This window comes from Durio zibethinus, chromosome 25, assembly GCF_047325235.1.
Source record: "Durio zibethinus cultivar Kanyao isolate XHJ-2024 chromosome 25, ASM4732523v1, whole genome shotgun sequence".
Classification (NCBI taxonomy): Eukaryota; Viridiplantae; Streptophyta; class Magnoliopsida; order Malvales; family Malvaceae; genus Durio; species Durio zibethinus.
In genome coordinates this window covers 20,245,823-20,265,706 of record NC_143186.1, presented here as the reverse complement: position 1 = coordinate 20,265,706, position 19,884 = coordinate 20,245,823, and the positions used below count along the sequence as shown (strand labels likewise).

Below are 19,884 nucleotides of genomic sequence, written 5' to 3'. Positions count from 1 at the left end.
TTATCTGCCACGTGGTGCAGCACAGACACTGTGATTTAGGTTGACAAAACAAGAGTAGACTAATCTAACGGCTAGGAAGCAAGTGTTCCTACTAGGGTTTCAACATTCAACATCCCAAAAACCCCCCCATTTTTCATTTCTCCCGTCTCTCAATCTCAATCAAAAGCCTTTCCTTTCCTCCTTTTCTCCACTCTCTGGCACTTACGCAACCAAATCCCACTTCTCCAATTCAATTATCAAAACAAGTAAGCAACCAAGCTCTCAATTTTATTAAGTATTTTCCTGTAAATATCATTTCTCCGTTTGTGTGTGTGTGTGTGTGTTTCTATCATTGAACTCAAGGTTCTCATTGTCTGTAAACTCAAGTTATAGTTTCAAAGATTTCTGTTTTGTATTGTATAAGAACAAGACTACAATTCTTCAATCTTTTGTGTGTGTGAGAGAGAGACTTAGATACTGAGAGAGACTGGGAGAGAAGCATATTCATTCTTTTTCATCATATGGGGAAATCAGGAGGAAGAAAAAAGAAGGGTGGTTCAAACCAGGTTTCAGTTGATAACAATAATAATAATAATAATAATAATAATAATAATAATAATAATAATAATTCCAGTAATACAACTGCACATGTTAATGGTGGTGTTGATTTAGACTCTTCTATATTTTTGAAGAGAGCCCATGAGCTCAAAGAAGAAGGCAATAAGAAGTTTCAGAATAAGGATTATGTGGCTGCTCTTCAACACTATGATAATGCTCTTAGGCTTATCCCCAAAACCCACCCTGACGGAGCTGTCTTTCACAGCAATAGAGCTGCTTGTTTGATGCAAATGAAACCCATTGATTATGACGCTGTCATTGCTGAGTGTACTATGGCGCTTCAGGTTCAGCCTCGCTTTGTTCGAGCTCTTCTTAGGAGGGCTCGGGCTTTTGAGGCCACTGGAAAGTATGAAATGGCGATGCAGGACGCACAACTTTTGTTGGGGGCTGACCCCAATCATAAGGATGCTTTAGAGATTGCCCGGAGAATAAGGACTGCATTGGGTCCTCGCCAGGAGGCTCAGCAAGACCTCCAGAGCCGACCATCCCCAGCTGCACTTGGGGCTTCTGTGGTTCGTGGTGCCCCAATTGCTGGTCTTGGGCCTTGCTTACCTGCTCGTCCGGTGCCTAAGAAGACAGCAGCATCACCTCCTGGAGGGTCAGTTGTATCACCAAGTAATAAGCTGGAGAAGCACCAAATCAATGTAGCAGCTGAAAATGGTCCTGAGAACAAAGCCCAGTTGCCTAGACTTGTGCTGAAGACCTCCAGTGGTTCTTTTAAAGCAAGTGATAATCTGAATAAAGAAGGCCAGAGAGAACAGTCCTTTTCTGCTTCTATTTATGGGCAGGTTCCTAAGGTGGCAGTTCAATGGAGGCCATTGAAACTTGCTTACGATCATGACATAAGGCTGTCCCAAATGCCGGTTAATTGCAGCTTCAAAGTGTTAAGAGAGATTGTGAGCAAACGTTTTCCTTCATCCAAGTCAGTTTTGATCAAATATAAGGATAATGATGGTGATTTGGTAACTATTACCTGTACGACCGAACTCAGGTTGGCAGAGTCTTCTGTAGATGCTCTTATTCGAGAGCCGCAAGAAGATAAAACCAGTGGATTTGGGATGATGAGATTGCACATTGTTGAGGTGAGTCCAGAGCAGGAGCCACCATTACCAGAAGAAGAGGAGGAGAAACCTTCTGAGAGTGGGGGAGCCAAGGCAAATGAAAGTCGGTCTCACTCATCTCTTGGTGGTTCTGTGTCAGAAGGTGTTGATACTGAGATTGAAAAGACAGAGAAAGGAGCTTTAAAGGAAAAAGTAGGAGCTTCTGAAGATCCAGAGTGCAAGGAAGTGGAGATGGATGATTGGCTGGTTGAGTTTGCTCAGCTTTTCCGCACCCATGTGGGTATTGACCCTGATGCTCACATTGACTTGCATGAGCTTGGGATGGAGCTATGTTCAGAGGCTCTTGAGGAGACAGTAACTAGTGAGGAAGCTCAAAACCTCTTTGACAAAGCTGCTTCCAAGTTCCAAGAGGTGGCTGCTTTGGCCTTTTTTAATTGGGGAAATGTTCATATGTGTGCTGCAAGGAAACGGATTCCCTTAGATGAGTCTGCTGGGAAGGAGGTAGTGTCAGCACAACTTCAAGTGGCTTATGAGTGGGTGAGGGAAAAGTATTCTTTGGCTAGAGAGAAGTATGCTGAAGCACTAGTAATCAAGCCAGACTTTTATGAAGGGATGCTGGCACTGGGACAGCAGCAATTTGAAATGGCCAAACTTAATTGGTCTTTTGCACTTGCAAAGAAAATAGATCTCTCAAGCTGGGATCCTGCAGAGACGCATCAACTTTTTGACAGTGCAGAGGAGAAAATGAAAGTTGCGACTGAAATCTGGGAGAAGTTGGAGAAGCAGAGAGTCAATGAGTTGACTGATCCTATAAACAAGGAGGAGGAGTTGATGAAGAGAAGGAAGAAACCTGGAAGTGGTGCTGAAAATGAGCTCTCAGTAACTGGCAGTCGGGAGCTTTCAGCTGAGGAAGCAGCTGAACAAGCTGCTGTGATGAGATCACAAATACATCTTTTCTGGGGCAACATGCTCTTTGAACGATCCCAAGTTGAATGCAAATTAGGAATGGATGGTTGGAAAAAAAATCTTGATACTGCTGTTGAGCGCTTCAAGCTTGCAGGAGCTTCTGAAGCTGACATTTCTACAGTTTTGAAGAACCATTGCTCAAATGGAGATGCAGTGGAAGGAGATGAAAGGAAGGTTGTTGGTGAAGCAGAGAGCAGGGAGGTGAATCAAACATCTGACAAGTGATATAGGGATTGATGTCTTCCATCTCTTTGATGTCTTTAGTGAATGGAAGTGCATTTTTCCTCTTCTGCTGGGAGTGTTGAGATTTTTCTTGCAAATGAATATCGGGGGCCCGCTATTGATGAGTGGTTTACTTGAAAGATTTTGGGGTTTATGGTTTCTGTTTTATCCTTTAAAGTGACCTTTTTTCTTTTAATTAAAAAAAAAAAACATTGTTCGAGTATCAATGAGTTTTCTAATAAGCAACTTTACGTGATCCAATTCAAATCACTTGAGGTAATGAAATTTGGTACGAACTAAAGAAATTTTCACGGTGAATGTCACTTGAATTAACTCAATATAAGGTAGATATATGGGCCTTATGAAATCTTTTGGTCTCAACAAATCAAATTGAGATTAATATCATGATGGGCTTTTGAGCCTTAGACTGATTCAAGGGTTGGCCAGTTATAAAAGAGCAGAAGGCAAAAAAGATCCTGATAATATTCCCTCCATATTCCTAGCTCCATGAACTTATTCTTTTCCATTCACTCTCTCTTTCTCTCCATCTTCTGAGGTTCTCAATAATGAAAGGTAGAATATTCGATTGCCAACCGCAAGAGACTAGATATGCACTAACTGTTGAAGGTAAATTTAACTATCCTTACAATAGAAGCTGTAATTTCTGCTACTAAAGATCAGCACATTCTTTTGCATGTAAATGATATGATCATTATTCTGAGTTTAAGCTGTTTATTCGCTCTTCGTACGCATTTCTTGATATAAAAAGTCCTATTGATTTCTCTGAGTTGGTTTATTAGTTGTTTGTTTGTACTTTGTATGGTTTATGATACTTTGTTTGTTATTTTATAAGTACATCATACAAGTGTATTTCTATTGAAACAGGACATTTGTATTGAGAATTATAGCTCATGAGGCAGTCCGTTAAGCTTACGAGTAAAATCCCTTTTCTCTGTTGAAGCTGGTATGGATTTGATGGTTTAGATCTAGGCCTTCCGAGGCAGTCGAGGGGATGGCTGGCTTCGTTCATCTAGCTGTTAAATATGAAATGATTAGGAGACGGGGAGAAACAATCTTAGGAGACTGATCCTCAGCAGCGCTATGTGCCCAGCTGGCATACTAGTGCAAGAGTCTTACCGTACTTAACAAGCAAATGGGAAGACTTTAATTCACTTGTCAGACACAATTTTTTCTGTCTATCTGGCCCATAATCTTGGCCACAAACTTTTCAAAACAGAATGAAGATTTGATAGCATCTTATCTGATATAGGCTACGATGGTACCTCTGTCCTGTGTTGAACCCAGGACTTGCTCGTAAGTAAAACCCAGATCTAGGCCACAAAGCCATTTGATTTTGCCGTTTGCACTTTTTATTTTTTCCTAATAACACTAAAATTTCAAAATCAAGCCATTTATTTGTCATCTATGGCAAAATGTGGGTTTATTAACTTGGTGAGAATATGTTGGTTTATATGTGCCAAAAAAAACTTAAGGTTATTAACTTGGTGAATTTTTACACTAAAATCCACAAAAGAGTATTTTGGTTTTTTTTGTCAATGAATTCATTATGTGGAGACTGGAAAGTCACGGCTGCATTCATTTCAAAGCGGTCATGACATGTATTTGCATGCTTTGTCTGACTTTTTTTTTTTTCTTAAAATATGAGGTTGTCTTTGTATTCGCCCTGCTTCAGGCTCACTCAAGATCAAATTAATGGAAAATTTTAGTCAACCAAGTTGGTTTAATCACCCGTTACATTGTTTAGTTCGTTCTTGGTTAGATAGAGGAGACTGAAGCTTGAAAGCAGCACTCGAGAAAATAGAATCCAATGGTTAAATTTCAATCTCCACTTCTGACTTAGGAGCATTTGCAATCAAAGCAGATTGACCCTGTATCAATACCGATATGATTTTGAGTGTTTTTTGTGGTGCTTTATTTTTTTTGTGTGGCAGCATGCATAGTTCTGTCCTCAGCCCAAATTATTACAATATGAATCAATCAAATTTTCATCTAAATCATATAGTATTCCTTAATTCAGTTAACAAGGATGGTATGTTCATGTCAAAGGTAACCAATACATATGTACATGGAGACATGAATTCCATCTGAACAAAAGAATAATCTTTACAGAAATCATGCATGCTAAAATCTTCATTGAAGCCATATAAATACCACTCACTTGAGCAAACTTCCTTTTGTTCTTTACCATTGGTGGAATCTTAGAATCCTTTCCAGGTGTTTAGAACTTCATGAAAGATATCAGCTATTAGCTCTCTGTCCGCACATAGCAGGAATGCATTAAAATCATCTCGAATATCATATATCTTACCAAACCTCACAAGATATCGCATGCAACTGGACTTCAGTTTTGGCAATTGATATAAAGCTGCATTTTGGAGTCTCTCAAGGACATTCTTTGTATCAATATCTTCCAGGAGACTGTCATGGCATGCCTCTTTCAAGTCCGAGATATCATACTTATCAGCTGCTCGGAGAAGTGCCAGTCGGTGAGTCATAAATTCTTCGTGTTTGATATTTCCGTAAATGTAACTTAGGAAAGCCTGACAAGCTTCAATTGACATGTCAGATATGTTTATGGTTGAGAGTTCCTTTTCTTGCAGGTTATGTGAAAACATGCTGTGGAAAACAGGTGATCTTGCAGCAAGAACAGCACGATGGGCTCCAATGCTTCCATCAGAAGCATTAATAAGGATATCTGTATGAATGCCTTCTGTTAACATTCGACCAAGGCAAGTAAGAGCTGTTGCATTTGATTGCTTTTGTGTGAATCCTTCAGCCCAAATGGAGCAAGGCTCCCCACCCTGTACATGAACAGAAAAACTATAATTGGTAATTTAGGTATGATATTAACTCTGATAATTATCTTTTTTCCCCATCAGCATTAGTTTCCACACTGATTCTAGATGATAACTAGAGTCAGTTATTCCTTATGCTAGAGTCTTACGTTTGGAGATGCAGTCTTCAGATCAAGGAATTCAACGTCAATAATGAATTTCCCTGTCAAAGGAACCTCAATCGGCCAGACAAAATCGTAGTTGTTCTTCAGCTCTTTGTCTGTTATTTCTGTAAATAGAGACAATAAAATTGAAAAAAAAAAAAAAACAATTAACAACGATCTTGATCATCGTAGAAACAATGTTCTTTTCATTAAAATCTAAACCATAAAAGTTTAAATTACTTTAAGAGCATATATTCGTGTCTTAGCTTAGGGGGCATGACTTTACAGCAGCATCAGATACCAAAATCAATAAGAAAAGCATTAAAAACTTGAATTAATGAAGAACCATGAATCATGCTTTAATCCCCCGAATTAATATTCATGAAAAAACAATCTCCAATCTTAGTCAAAATATTAATTAGTGGATCAAAATAAATGATGATTGTCTGTTTTCAGAAGCGGCACCTACCTGGATGAGTCAAAGCCTTTCGATCTCCTGCAGAGCAGACAACCCGGATTATGAAGGATGCAATTGGAGGATTATCTCTTGTTAGGTTTGAAATCTCTGGGTATAATTTAACATATAATACCCTGTTCTTCTCTACCGATAAATGCCTTCACTTCCAGATAAAGCACGACATAAGAACAAGTTTCAAACAATTCGTTTGTCCTCATAACAAAAGCCATAAAAACTTGCAATATTACAAACAAAAAAGGAACCCCTACTTTTTCAGATACCAAACAAAACATTAAACTTTCACTCAAACCTTAAGGTTTTCAACAGTGTAGTTTCATCAATGTGCAACTAAGGGTTTTGTGAGGGGGATAAACCAGGGTTAAAATGATTAACAAGCAATGAAAATTTTGTACATGCCTACTGAATTCAGACTCATCAATGTTTTTCATTATAAAAACCAAAATTTCTAGAAACTAAAAAAAAGAAAAGAAAAGAAACAAACCAAAATCTAAGCCCAACAAGAAATTAACCTAAAGGGTTACCTCGATGCATGGTTTTGTATCGAAATTCCAGGGACAAGAAACCAAACTAATGCATGACCAAAACATCGTGAAAAGCTGAAAAGAACTCTTCAAATAGATGGGAAGAGAGAAGAAAGAAAAAAGATAAAGAATCAGACCAATTCCACTTGCCGATCTTGAAAGGATCGGATTTGCGGTAAGTGCAAGAAGCAAGATTGTCTATCCTCCATTGAGCAAGACGAGCAGTGGTTTCGACTCTATAAGCAGACTCGCTCATCCTAGATAAAGCAAGAGCCGCAGTGATCTCATGGATGCAATCAAATATCCCCTCGAAAAAATACTCCCCTGACTTTCCCAGGTTTACTGTTACAATATCTGTCTCTCCACATAAATACTTCAATCCAGCACAAATTAAACAAAAAAAAAAAAGACAACCCGGTTCTCTCTTCTGTCTATAAAACACTGTTGTTGTTGTCAGATTACAGACAGGAGAGAACAGGTTCAGTAGTTGTTGCTGCTATTTGTGCTGTTTCAAAGGTTTCAGGTATGCAAAGACGTTGGTGTTGCTTTACTTCAGTGACGGTAAAGTAAGAATAAGAACGTATTGGCAGAGGGAAGGAGAGAGAGAGAGAGAGAGAGGACGATTTGGTGAAATGTTGGTTGGATTTGGAACTGAAAACCAGGTGGGTGGAAAGGGTGCGTGGAGTTCATTTATTGGAGGTCGTCGAGCCGATGGATTGTTGCTGATTGGTGGGGTTACTATTTAGTAGTAGAATTGGATTAGGGGTATGCCATTGTGTTTGTTGGACTAAATTTTTGGTGCTTTGAAGCAAAGCATCTAATGCTTTGTGTAAATACCAATAATATGTTTGATTTGTTTGTAAGTTGCAACTCATTGCTCATTCTAATGTCCTCTTTCACACTCATTTTTAGGCCATTCATGGATTTGCGTGCACCCAATTCAACCTCTATTCTATTCAAGCTTCTGTTTCGTATTCACTCTTTCCTTTTGTTTTATGTCAATAAATTTCCGATTTTCCAGAACTCTGTCCAAGTAAAAATACTAGAAACCCAAAAAAGAAAGCACAAAACCTCCTAATTGCAACGGGTTGGGTGAGTTTTTATCTGCCCTTCGATTTTATAAAATAAATATTTTATTTTGATCGGATTTTATTATTAAAATATTATTTTTTATATTTAATACGATCTTATCGATGTATATATAAAATTATAATCATTTAAAATTAATTTAATATAATATTTATAAAATATTTTTAATATAAATTATATCTTAATTTTATATATAAATATAATATTTTTATTAAATTAATATATTAAATTAAAGTATTACATAATAATTTTATTAATATAATATATATAAATATAAAATTAAATAAATAATAAATTTTTTTTTATATTATATTAGATCATATTGAAACAAATTTACTTAAAATCTAATCTCAATTTTTTAAAAAAAATTTAATTCGGCTCAAAATTTGATTTTTTTTTTTTTTAAATGATCCTACAAAATCAATTCGATTATAACTAACGAATTAGGATATCTTTGTCAATCCTATCTACAAGGATATTTTTAACTTTAAATATCCAAAGTACATTTTGTTTTGTGGTAATGAATATTACTAAGGTTAATAGTCGTTGATTAATTTTTATTATAGTTTTTACAGTTTGTAGTTTTTTGAGTGAGAAGGGTGTGTCCTATCAAAAAAAAAAAAATTCAAGTAAAATCTAATTTATCTTAATTCACCATTATCAAATTTTTATTAAGTGTTTTGGGTTATTCAAAGGAAATTATTAATATTATAAATTACTTGAATTTAATTCGAATAAAATTTGAATTCAATTTGATTATTATTGAGTCAAACTCAAGCTTTAGTAGTTTTACTAATCAATTAAATCGAGTTCTAATATTTTTATATCTGATTAGAGTTATTCACAAGTCTAATTAAATTTTTATATTTTAATATATTTTAATTATTTTAATTGATAAAATATCTCAAATTTGAGTTTAAATTTGATCACAAATAATCAAATTTTTATCAAATATAACAATTGAGTTAATTTTTATATGTTAATCGAGCTTAATCAAATGAGTTTAAGTAATTTAATTTTTATCTCAAGTCAAGTTTAAATTAAAAAAATAAAATTTAATCGAATTTGAATCGAATTTTGAACATCAAATTTAGAGTTAAATTTAAATTTAATATTATATTAACTCAAATTCGATCGATTATATTTTTAATTTATTTTAATAGATGATAAGTAAAAATGGATTATTTATGGGTTCATTTAAGTTACCAACTTGAAGAATTACTGAAACCTAAGCCTACTGGAACTTAATTTATTATTGCCTTTTAAGAATGGCTTTGCAAAAGCTTATGTATTAATTGGCTTGTCTTGGGGGGGGATGTTGGGATATAACGCAAAAGCATAATCCTTGTAAGTTAAATCATGAGTGGAAATGAAGCCATCAGCCTATAAACATCTAATGACCTAAAAAAGAATGAAGGAAAAAAGAAAAGGACAAAGTAAACTAATAAGCCTTTAGCACACCAAAACAGTGGCAAAGATGTGCAAGCATGAAATTGTCAATGAGGTCATTCACCTTATCTTTCATCTTCTGTCTATTACGAGTGTGAAGGGAAAATAGAAAGAGATATATAAATTAAAATCCCCATAAATGAATAAGACCACGAACATCACTTCTAAACTTAATCAGGGGAAGAGGTAGATCTTTCAGTTAAGGATTAGAATCTATGATTCTTTTGTTTGTTGTTAATGTCAGTGTAAGAAACAATGTTTCATTATTGATTGGAGAGACAAGAAAGGAATCTAATTTGTGGGACACAAATAAATAAATAGAAGAATCCTTTAGGCATCCCAATCTTACAAGTAATCTGAAGAGAGTCATCTCAAATGATCACAGCCATACACATTGCCCTGGAAATAGGGGCATAGTACCCACTAGCTAATAAATATAGTCTATTCCCCAGCAAATATATAAATCCTAATTATTTTCTGTCTTTATTAAATGTATGCTAACTATAAGTAATTGAGTGTAGAGTAGGTTATTGGGAAGAGCCTAGGGGCTTCCAACTTTCAATATCACTTGATCGCTTGCATTAATACTTCCAACTTCTAAGGCCAATTTGGTTGAAAACTATGGTCGACTTTGGCCTTTTGGGCGTGCATAAGGATAAAAGTTTTAAGCATAAAATCATGAGGTGATAAAATAAAATAATAATTATAAATAAAATTATATTAAATAATATTGTTATATTTTATGTTTGATATGTATTAAAATTATTAGAATTATTATAAGATAATTTTATTTATTAGTCAAAATTATTTTTTTAAAATTTATAAAATCTAAATTATTAATGCAATTTAAAAAATATAATAAGATATATAAATTTAATATCATAATTAAAAATAATTTTTTTTACTTTCATAAAATTAAATCATCTTATGTCAAAAAAATGATTAATTTTTTATATATAAATTAAATATCATCTATATATATAAGTGTGAACTCTAAAAATATTAATAGTGAACGACATAAATACATTTATAAATTTTAAGAAATAACAAATTTACTTTAAATTTTTAGCATTATTTATTTATTTAATAATGATTATTTATCATTAAATCTATATTTTATTAGTTAGTTATTTAAATTTAAATCTAAAAGTGTTAAAAATGAATAACATAAATGTCTTTATAAATTTTAAAAAACAACAAATTTATATTTCAATTTCTAGCATTTTTTTATTTATTTAATAAAGATTATTTGTCATTAAAAATATAGCTTTTTATTTGTTAGTTATTTAAATTTAAATCAATTAAAAATTTACAAATAAAATATATATCAAATTAAACTATATTAAAAATTTATTTGTGGGATATGATGGGTCTATTGTCCAAAATTAAAATTCTTTTGTTAAATTTTATAAGTAATAATTCAATCAAATTAATATAAAACAGATTATCATCCTATGGGCTGTGACATACCATAAATCCATAAAATTGAACAAAACATAGATAAAATTTTTTTCCTGTTTCTCAATTATTAATTATTTTAGTCTAAATTATTAGAACATAATGTGTATACCCCAAAGCATTTAACTTTATCTTAAGTAAAGCATATAATTTTTCATTTTCAAGATATAATCTAATTTACTCTTGATCTTTTTTAATGGCACATATCATGAGTCCTTAAATATATTTATATTTTTTGTTTATTTATTTTAGATTAATCGAAATTAAAGTTCATACTAAATTAAAGTTCATACAAAATTATAAATTAAATTATAAAAAAATTATTCAAAAAGAGTAATACGTGTTTTATGGTAAATTTATATGTTTGATTATTTTTAGTTTTATGATAAATATAAATTTTTATGTTTAATGATTGCAATGATTGCTTATAATTTTTTAGTTACTCTATGCAATCACACATTAACATTATAATGCTTAAATGAATGTTTATTTTATGAACATAATCTCATGTACCCTTGAATTGTTACTAAACTTAGTTTTTATTTTATCTTCTATAGATTGATTCTATACTACACCTAAGTTAATTTCGGTCTATCCTTAATTTTTTATAGTTAATGTAAAATATTTAGTCCATAAGATATTGTTATGAAATCAAAGTCAATATTGCTAAGAAATATTAATCTTGAAGAAAAGAAATTATTTGATATATTGTTAATTGAATTTTTTTTATCTTCATAAATGGGTTAAGAAATTAACACATTACTCATTTTTTTTAATTTATTTTTTTAATATACTATAAAACCTAAAAGGTATATGTCACACTACTAACTTCATTTGTAAAATTTAAAATTTATATTATCAATATATTTTATGATTTTTTCTTGAAAAATATAAATTTATTTTTTTCAATTAAGAATACTCTAACATATTTTTGTTTTTTGATAGTAAAAAATATTGATTAATTATGTGCATTTTGTTGAATAATCAAAGCTTTGTTAGTTTTCTAATCAATTATTATATTCTTTGAAACAATAATGTTATAGTTCATTTCATTTTATTTGTTTGTATACTTAAAGTATATGATTATTGATTTACATTTTTATCATGAAAGTATCTATTTAATAATTATTTATACTTTTATGAGTGTGTTTATTATATATAAATACATATATCATCTGTGATATATACATAAAAAAAATGAACTCCAAACAATATCAAAGTCATAAATAACTTAGAAATAAATCAATAATAATTTAGCAGTTAATCACTAAAACTCAATAGTAAATCAATGATAACATGGTAGCAAATGCATAATAGTATATAGTAAATCATTGATAATTTTATAGTAAATTATTGACAATTTAGTAGTAAATCACTAATAATGTTATAGCAAATTATTGATAACTTAGTTGTAAATCAATGATAATTTAGTATAAATTAATAATGATTTAGTTGTAAATTAGTTAATTATTAACAACTTCTTAGTAAATCATCAATAACTTTATAGTAAATTAGTAATAATTTTATAATAAATTATAGTAAATTAGTAATAACTTTATAATAAATTATCTATAACTTAATAGTAAATTATTAATAATTTAGTAATAAATCATTTATAACTTAGTAATAAATCATCTATAACTTAGTGATAAATTAATGATAATTTAGAAATAATCAATGATAAGATAGTAATATGTAATTGATAACTTATTTGTTAATTAGTGATAACATTTTTTCTATACTTGAAGTTACCTGTGATTGAACCTTGGTTGCTAGAAAGAGCAAAGCTAGAACTTTCATCATTAGGAACTAGAATAAACCTACTATGAACTTATTCATTAAAAAAAATTAGTAAAAAAAATTCTAAATTTGAATGAAACAATGATGTTATTATATAAAAAGAAAATTATCTCATATATTGTAATTTATTGATAAATTAATAGTAAATCATAAATAACTTAGTAGTAATTCAATTGATAGCTTAGTAGTAAATAATTAATAACTTAACAGCTAATTATTAAAAAATTGGTAATTGATCAATGGTAATTAGTAAATGCATAATAATATAGTAGTAAATCATTGAATTTAGTAGTAAATCACTAATGACATACTAATAAATCATTTATAATTTAGTTGTATATCAATGATAATTTAGTAATAAATTAGTTAATCATTGATAATTTTATAGCAAATCATTTATAACTTCATAGAAAATTAGTTATAACTTTATGATAAATTATCAATAACTTAGTAATAAATCATTCATAACTTAATAGTAAATCATTGATAATTTAATAATAAATCATTAATAACATAATAATAAATTAGTTATAATAATTTATCAATGTTAATTTAGTTGTAATTTATTGATAACTTAATGATAAATTAATTATAATTAAGTTGTAAATCAGTGATAACAATAAATTAATGATAATTTATAATAAATCAATTTTAGCTTAGTAGTAAAGTATGGATAACTTAATAATAAACTATTCATATTTTAATAGTAAATTAGTGATATAATTTAATAGTAAATCACTAATAATATATAGTAGTAAATCATTGCTAACTTATTATTTTTTTTTGGTTTTGGTTGAATATTAATATGGAGCTATATTTTTTTAATATGTGTAACATATTTGATTCATTTAAAAAATTATATTTATTGCCATTTAATACTAAGGTATTGAATTACAAATATTTGTGGATATTGTACACATATATAAATGATTAAAACAATATTCATATACCAATTACTATAACAACATAATTTTATTGAAAAAAAATCAATTTTTGAAATGAAAATTTGGAATGACTTTATCTAAATTTGTATGTCATTGATTGTTGTGTTATGTGGTATCCTTATAACACTAATAGCAACTATATAAAAAAATAATTATCTTTAAAGATATTTTTAAAGTGAAAGAAAGAAATAATGAGTCTAAATTTATTAGAAAACACCATAGAAAAATTACATATAAGTTATTTTTTTAAGTACATAATATTTTAAATTAAAATACCTGATTTAATAATATTAATAATAGTATGAATTCTATAAATTATAATTTTATAATAATATCGATTAAATGATAAATTTTTTGTATGACTTATACTAAATATATGATTAAGTATTCGTCAAATAAAGAAATTACTCTATTTTAAATAAAAAAGAGTTCAAATATTAAAAATATATTCATTATCAATTTTAAAGTCAAGATTTAAAACATAGTTTACCTTCAAAATATAATAATATCTTTTGATATTTATCCAAAATAGGTCATATCTTATTAATTTTAGAATTCTTATATTTTGTTATTTAACAAACAATAACAATATTGAACCAAATTCATTGAGAAGAGTATTTCAATATTTAAAGAATAACATAAAAATACCATTTGATTATGATAAGATATATCTTTAAGTAAAGTGTGTTATTTAAACTTTTATTATAACATATTTTAGTAAGTTATACATATTTATGGCTTTTTAAGAAACCAATATTCAATATTAAAAGTAGTTTTAGTCAATATCTCTTGTAAATACATAAATAAACATCATTGATGATTACATCAAGATATTAATAATTTTGGATTGCTTTAAATCCTTTTTTTAAAAAATATATTAATGTAATATTTTTTAATTAGTAAAATTCATGTAAGTGTGCAATTTTTTGCTATAAAATTAAACTACAAAATGATTTATATGACATAATTAAGTACATATCAAAATAAGAGGTAAGTGATCATGAAAAAGAAAACATCATATATTTACTTTATTTCAAGTAACAAAAACTTTATAACAAAATATTTCAAATCAAAATAAAGAATTTAAATTTTAATTAACAAATAGATGAAAAGCAAGAGTTTAAATGAGTTCAACAATGATTGATTGTCTAAAAAATTTATAAAATTGAAAATAAAAATCCACTACCAAAAAAGTAAAAAAAAAAAAAGCTCGAGAAAAAGCATAAAATAGAGAAGAAAGGAAAGTACAAAATCGGATTTGATTGTGATAGAAGATAATTTTTTGAAAAAATTTAAAAAGAAAGGAAAATATATAAAAAGTTGAATGAAGATGATAATCTAAAAACAAAATACTTAAAAAAAAGTCAAAATAGAGAAAGATTAAATATTTATTTTTTATTGAAATTTTAATTTAAAATTTTTGTTATATTTATTTTTTTCAAACTTAAATTTATATTTTCAATTTAATTTAGTATGATGATAGTTATTTTAATTTAATTACTATAAAAGTAATAAAATTATTTTATTATATTAGAATTATAATTTGGTTAACAATTATGTGTAGAGCATGTGAAAGAAAACTAGTAATATAAAATAATTATTATTTTATTTTATTTATCATCTTATACATTAAACATGATCTTAATATAAATCAAAATATGTAGTTATTGTTAAGTCAAAACAGTTTGTATGATCTCCTAATAAGGAATTGGACTCTTGACTAATCCCTCACACACAAAATAGATAATGATCCAACAAAAATATTTAGTGTTTTATTTTATGATAAGAAAAAAAGAAAGCTATGGCGAGTGATCTCTGTGTTTATAATCTTTTTCATGTGTTGTTTCGGCACATATCAGCTTTGCTTTTATCTGAAGAAGCAGCCCATTCTCTTATATCATCAAGAACAAACAGAGTTGCTAGAGTGGAACGTACGGCCTCCATGTTGGATTTATTTTGTGTGTGAATCACTACTGCACTATCTACAAAGAAATGGTTCCAAAGTGTTATCGATTTGTGCCTAAATGGATATCACTGTCACATCTACTGTTATATTTTTATATATGAATTTGAGAGAATTTTACAGCAGGAAGGAGAGAAAGTAAGGTATGACTCTACAATAAAAAAAAAAAAAAAAAACCCTTTAAGATATTAACCACCGTTCTTCACCAATATTTACAGTTGGAGAATCTGATAAGATCAGGTCCTGAATTGGTCACTTTTGGAATTCATTTGTGTAAACTTTTTGACCCTAAAATGTCTTTTTAGCCTACACTTTTCATTGTAAATAAAGAGTAAAATTAATTAATTAACTTCAAATAATTTGACTGGCAGATACAGCGGGATTACTTATTAGGTAAAATTCCAAGCCACTAAAAGTAAAAGGGGTCCGATGCTTTTATAATATATATATATGTATTATAGATAGAGTTGGCATAAGTAATTAAGATTAAAATTTAAATGTAAAATATATATTTAAATTTAAATTTTTATGATTCTTTATAGATACAAAATTTGTAAGTTTAAAAAATTTTATAAAATTCATAAATCTCACTTATGAGTTGATAATTTATTTTCGATTTTAAAAATGAGTGATTTCGCCTACTTCTAAAATTTTTTTTTGACAAAAATATATATATACTGGTATTGCTTAAATATTGCCAGGCATGATTATATATGATTCATTCAATTTAGTAAATTGAATTGGATCTACTAATCTTTTGTCTTAAGTTCATAATTTCTCTTCCATATATTAAACTCATAATTCTCCACCAATATTAGACTTTTCCCCAAATATCTTCAGATTAAAAAGAAGAAAAAATTCCTATATTATCACCTAACAGCAAGGCAATAGTATGTGAAAATGACATTACATTAGATAAAGCACTGAGAAGGACAATTGGGATTTTATATTTTTGCTATCAACTTGCAGTTCAAAGTTAGAAGGGTGGGTGTCCTTAGATAGTCAATGTGACATGTGGCACCCTTGAAGGGACTCATCAGTCTGCTTAATTTTAGCTTAATGTCGTATTAGTTTTGACAAGGAGAGGCCCCCTGTCCTGGTTTAACTTGTGGTTAACTAACTAAATACCATGTAATAGTATTTGTTATTAGAGTAGGCTTTTGTCAGCTAACACCGGCTATTGCAGCTAAATTCATGTCATAATCATCAAATGAATCCATTTCTTTAGATTTAGCACACAACCATTTTCACCTATCAGATTCAGTTTCTAGGTTTGTCACATGGTTAAGTTGATTTCTTTAATGCTTGATAGCCCTGGTTTTCTAGAAATTAAGCATATCCGAAATTCCTAAATTAGCCATATCTGATGCAATTAACCTTGTCAGCTTGTGGTATACAGAAAATTTTCAAAATCAAACAAGAAAAAAAAAGTTGATAGAGTAAGAGTTTGAGATTTTCCCATAAGCATACATTAATAAAACAGGAAGCAATTCAGTGAACAACTGATGTTTGAGATTTCTGAACCTTTTTTGTCGTTCTCTGCTTGTTGTTTGACATAACATGAACTATCATCAGTCTTTTGCATTTTGGATTGATTAATCTTTTAAGTGGACTGGATTACCGTAAACCCTGTCTTTAGCCCAATGAATGCTCTCATCTCAAGCTTTACTGGGTGACATTTCACATTATTCTCCTATATTTGGTTGATAAAGAACAAATGTGACTAGAAGTTCCTTTCAACCCCAAAGAAAAAGGGAAAAGAAATGTCAAATTAATACATTGAAATTTCAACTTAATTGGTTGGCTAGTTGTTGACACTCGTGTAGAAACATTCAATCTTGTTTGCTCAAAAGAGGTCCTTATCAGCAATTAAGTTTACAGGAATGTTAGAGCTATTTCACTTTTTGACCTGACATTTTGTTCATCATTCAGCAGAAAACAATATTTGTGTAAAAAAAAAAAAGAATTGAACCTTGGATTTACAATTTTCCATCCATTTTTTTGTTCATTTGGCCTGAACACACATAAAGTGATGAGTTAATGAGATGAGCGGAGGAGTTTTGAACCTGAAATCTCATTATTTCGTTTTCCTTTTCTGATGAGAGGTGCCGTTGTGAATTAATAACCTATGGATGCATTGGCCATAATTTCCTTCAACTTTTCCTGCATCTTGTTAAAATTTTCCTTGTAGAGACAAATTGAAAAGAGAAAAAGAACATACTAGCTAGTAAAAAATGATTAACCTGCTGACCGAGCAAAAAAGGAAGAAACCAATGAAGTAATTTCATTACGTTGGTCAACAAATCATGTTAATCTGTAGTTTCCTCTTTGCAACTTGATTCAGACTTTTTGTCCTGCATTTTCACACTTGATGTTTACATTGATTAGCTATTTTCTAATGCAACATTAAATTAAAATTTTAGTTTCTCTTTCCGTATTAAGAAGAGACTAGATACTCAAATCTTCAAATTACTCAATTGTGCAGGGAAACCATGATGACATGCCTGCCTAAGTAAATTTTACCTCATCCAGTTTCATATCAAGCTTAGAGGTCACATAGAAATTGTAGGCAGAATTGAGTAAGGGACAGATTTTATTAACTCTATAATACTGTTCACTCAATTAAGTTTCACATTTCAGGTAATTAATGCTAGGAGAGGACGCTTCTTAAACTTGAAAGTACTGCATTCTGCAAACGGAAAGCTGTCATTGCTTCTTTTTCCATCTCCTCTCTTGTTTTTACAACCTGGATAGTCCCATATCGAAAATGGAACTTTCTTAAACAAGCCTAATCCAACTTCATTTACTATCTCCTTTATTTCCCACTTACTGAATGGATGAGCAGTTTTATGCGTTATATGAGCTTCTCCATTCTCTGCCAACATCTCATGTGCGTTCCTCAGAACGCCCTTCACCACCTTTTTGTGGAGCCTATGAAAACCATTATCTTGTTTACCATCATTTACTACTTTTTGATAGGCTAAGGCTGGATATATTATATCGGTTAATTAAGCTTACTCAATTAGGAAAGCTCCATCTTCACGACAGGAGAAGAATCCAGCATGAGGAAAGTTGAAGACTATCCTGTCGAATAAGTCCATTTTGAGGAGGGCATGTTGGCTCATGGTCTAGCCATCAATTTCATGCAGAATTGTGCATCCAAGCTCCGCCAGTTCTTTCAAGTTGGCCATTGCTCCTGAGTACTTATGCTTCAACATCTCCATCGTTCACAGGCTCCAAAGATACAATTAGGAAACATCAACATTGATCATTAATATTTATTCAAACGAAACAGTAGAAGTTTGATCCCACCATTGTAAGAAATCATCACATACTCCACAAGAAACTTAATTTTTCAGAGTTTTTATTTTCCTGTAAATCTGTTTGTTGACAAGATGACTATAATTATAGAAATTTAATAGTTATCTGTAATAACAAGATGTACACCTCTTGAATCAAGAGAAGTGGCTACCATGTTGACGGCAGAACCAAAAGCTCTTCCTAAGCAAGCGGCAAAAGAGAAATCACCCTCACCCACCAGCAGTATTCTATGACTGCTACAATAATGCGTTATCCCATTTTCAACTTTATTGTTCTCTAAACTAACCATTTCATTTCATTCCTTGGACATGCAATTTATTTTTCCACAATCTCCATCCCATTTGTTTCTGCATATATGGGAATTATAACCTCTTCATTTTCCTCTCCTTGAATAATGCATTCAAACCCAACCTCTTAGTTTTTTGTGATTCATATTTCCAATTTAACTTTTCAAAATTATATAGATGCTTCATTGTCTTCTAGTTGTCATCCCATTAGTCCTATGACTTGGTTGGTTCATGTGCACAATTCAGTGTTTGGCATGCAGAAGATCAAAGGGTAAAATTAATCTAGTTAGAATAGTTTATCCCATTTTTTAAAAAAATACTGTTACTGGTCCCATTATGACTTAGCGTTTTTCTATTTTCAATGAATTATTATTCAACATATTGGTGGCAAAGTGGAAAATTCCACAAGTAATTTGTATTTTTACCATTTTTTTATTCAACTAATATGAACATGTCAACTTTATGATTCAACAATAATTTCTTTATTATTTATGTACTAATATATTATTTATTATTTATGAAATTTTTTTTTCAAGTTTGGGTTTTATTTGATCCGGGATATTATTTCATTAATTGAGCCTTCAATTTTTTGGTTTAGTGATTAAAAAAATTTTAAAAGTATGTAAAGTGAGAATTTAAATCCCATCATCCCTATCTAATGAATAAAAAAAATAAAGCTTTGTGTTGATGTAAAATTTTGATTGATTTTCAACTAATTTAGTTATTAAATTCTCAAGTCTTAATTCCTTCTCATTCTCACTCAATAAAT

The 19,884-nt window shown here is 29.9% G+C and overlaps 1 protein-coding gene, 1 long non-coding RNA gene and 2 pseudogenes across 4 annotated transcripts; 2 read left to right on the top strand and 2 right to left on the bottom strand.

Annotated features, from left to right (window-relative positions):
• Positions 1-121: 121 nt before the first annotated feature.
• LOC111275545 (protein CLMP1 pseudogene) lies at positions 122-3,073 on the top strand (annotated as a pseudogene). 2 transcript variants are annotated; one of them, XR_016333557.1, is made up of 2 exons: positions 122-245; positions 672-3,073. The product of XR_016333557.1 is annotated as a protein CLMP1 pseudogene, transcript variant X2 (transcript). The 2 variants fall into 2 exon arrangements; XR_016333556.1 differs by having other exon boundaries at positions 137-3,073.
• Positions 3,074-3,788: 715 nt separating this feature from the next.
• On the top strand, positions 3,789-5,535 carry LOC111275547 (uncharacterized). Its single transcript, XR_016333559.1, has 3 exons — positions 3,789-4,160; positions 5,282-5,353; positions 5,468-5,535. It is a non-coding gene; the product is annotated as an uncharacterized LOC111275547 (long non-coding RNA).
• Positions 4,826-7,614, bottom strand: LOC111275546 (BTB/POZ domain-containing protein At1g55760). The gene is made up of 4 exons (XM_022860928.2): positions 6,942-7,614; positions 6,275-6,420; positions 5,812-5,930; positions 4,826-5,668 (listed from the first exon to the last, which is right to left on the bottom strand). The coding sequence occupies exons 1-4, from the start codon at positions 7,058-7,060 to the stop codon at positions 5,066-5,068; spliced, it is 987 nt and encodes a 328-aa protein (XP_022716663.1). The 5' UTR covers positions 7,061-7,614; the 3' UTR covers positions 4,826-5,065.
• Positions 7,615-17,898: 10,284 nt separating this feature from the next.
• LOC111275495 (uncharacterized protein At4g26485-like) lies at positions 17,899-19,117 on the bottom strand (annotated as a pseudogene).
• Between the last annotated feature and the right edge of the window lie 767 nt (positions 19,118-19,884).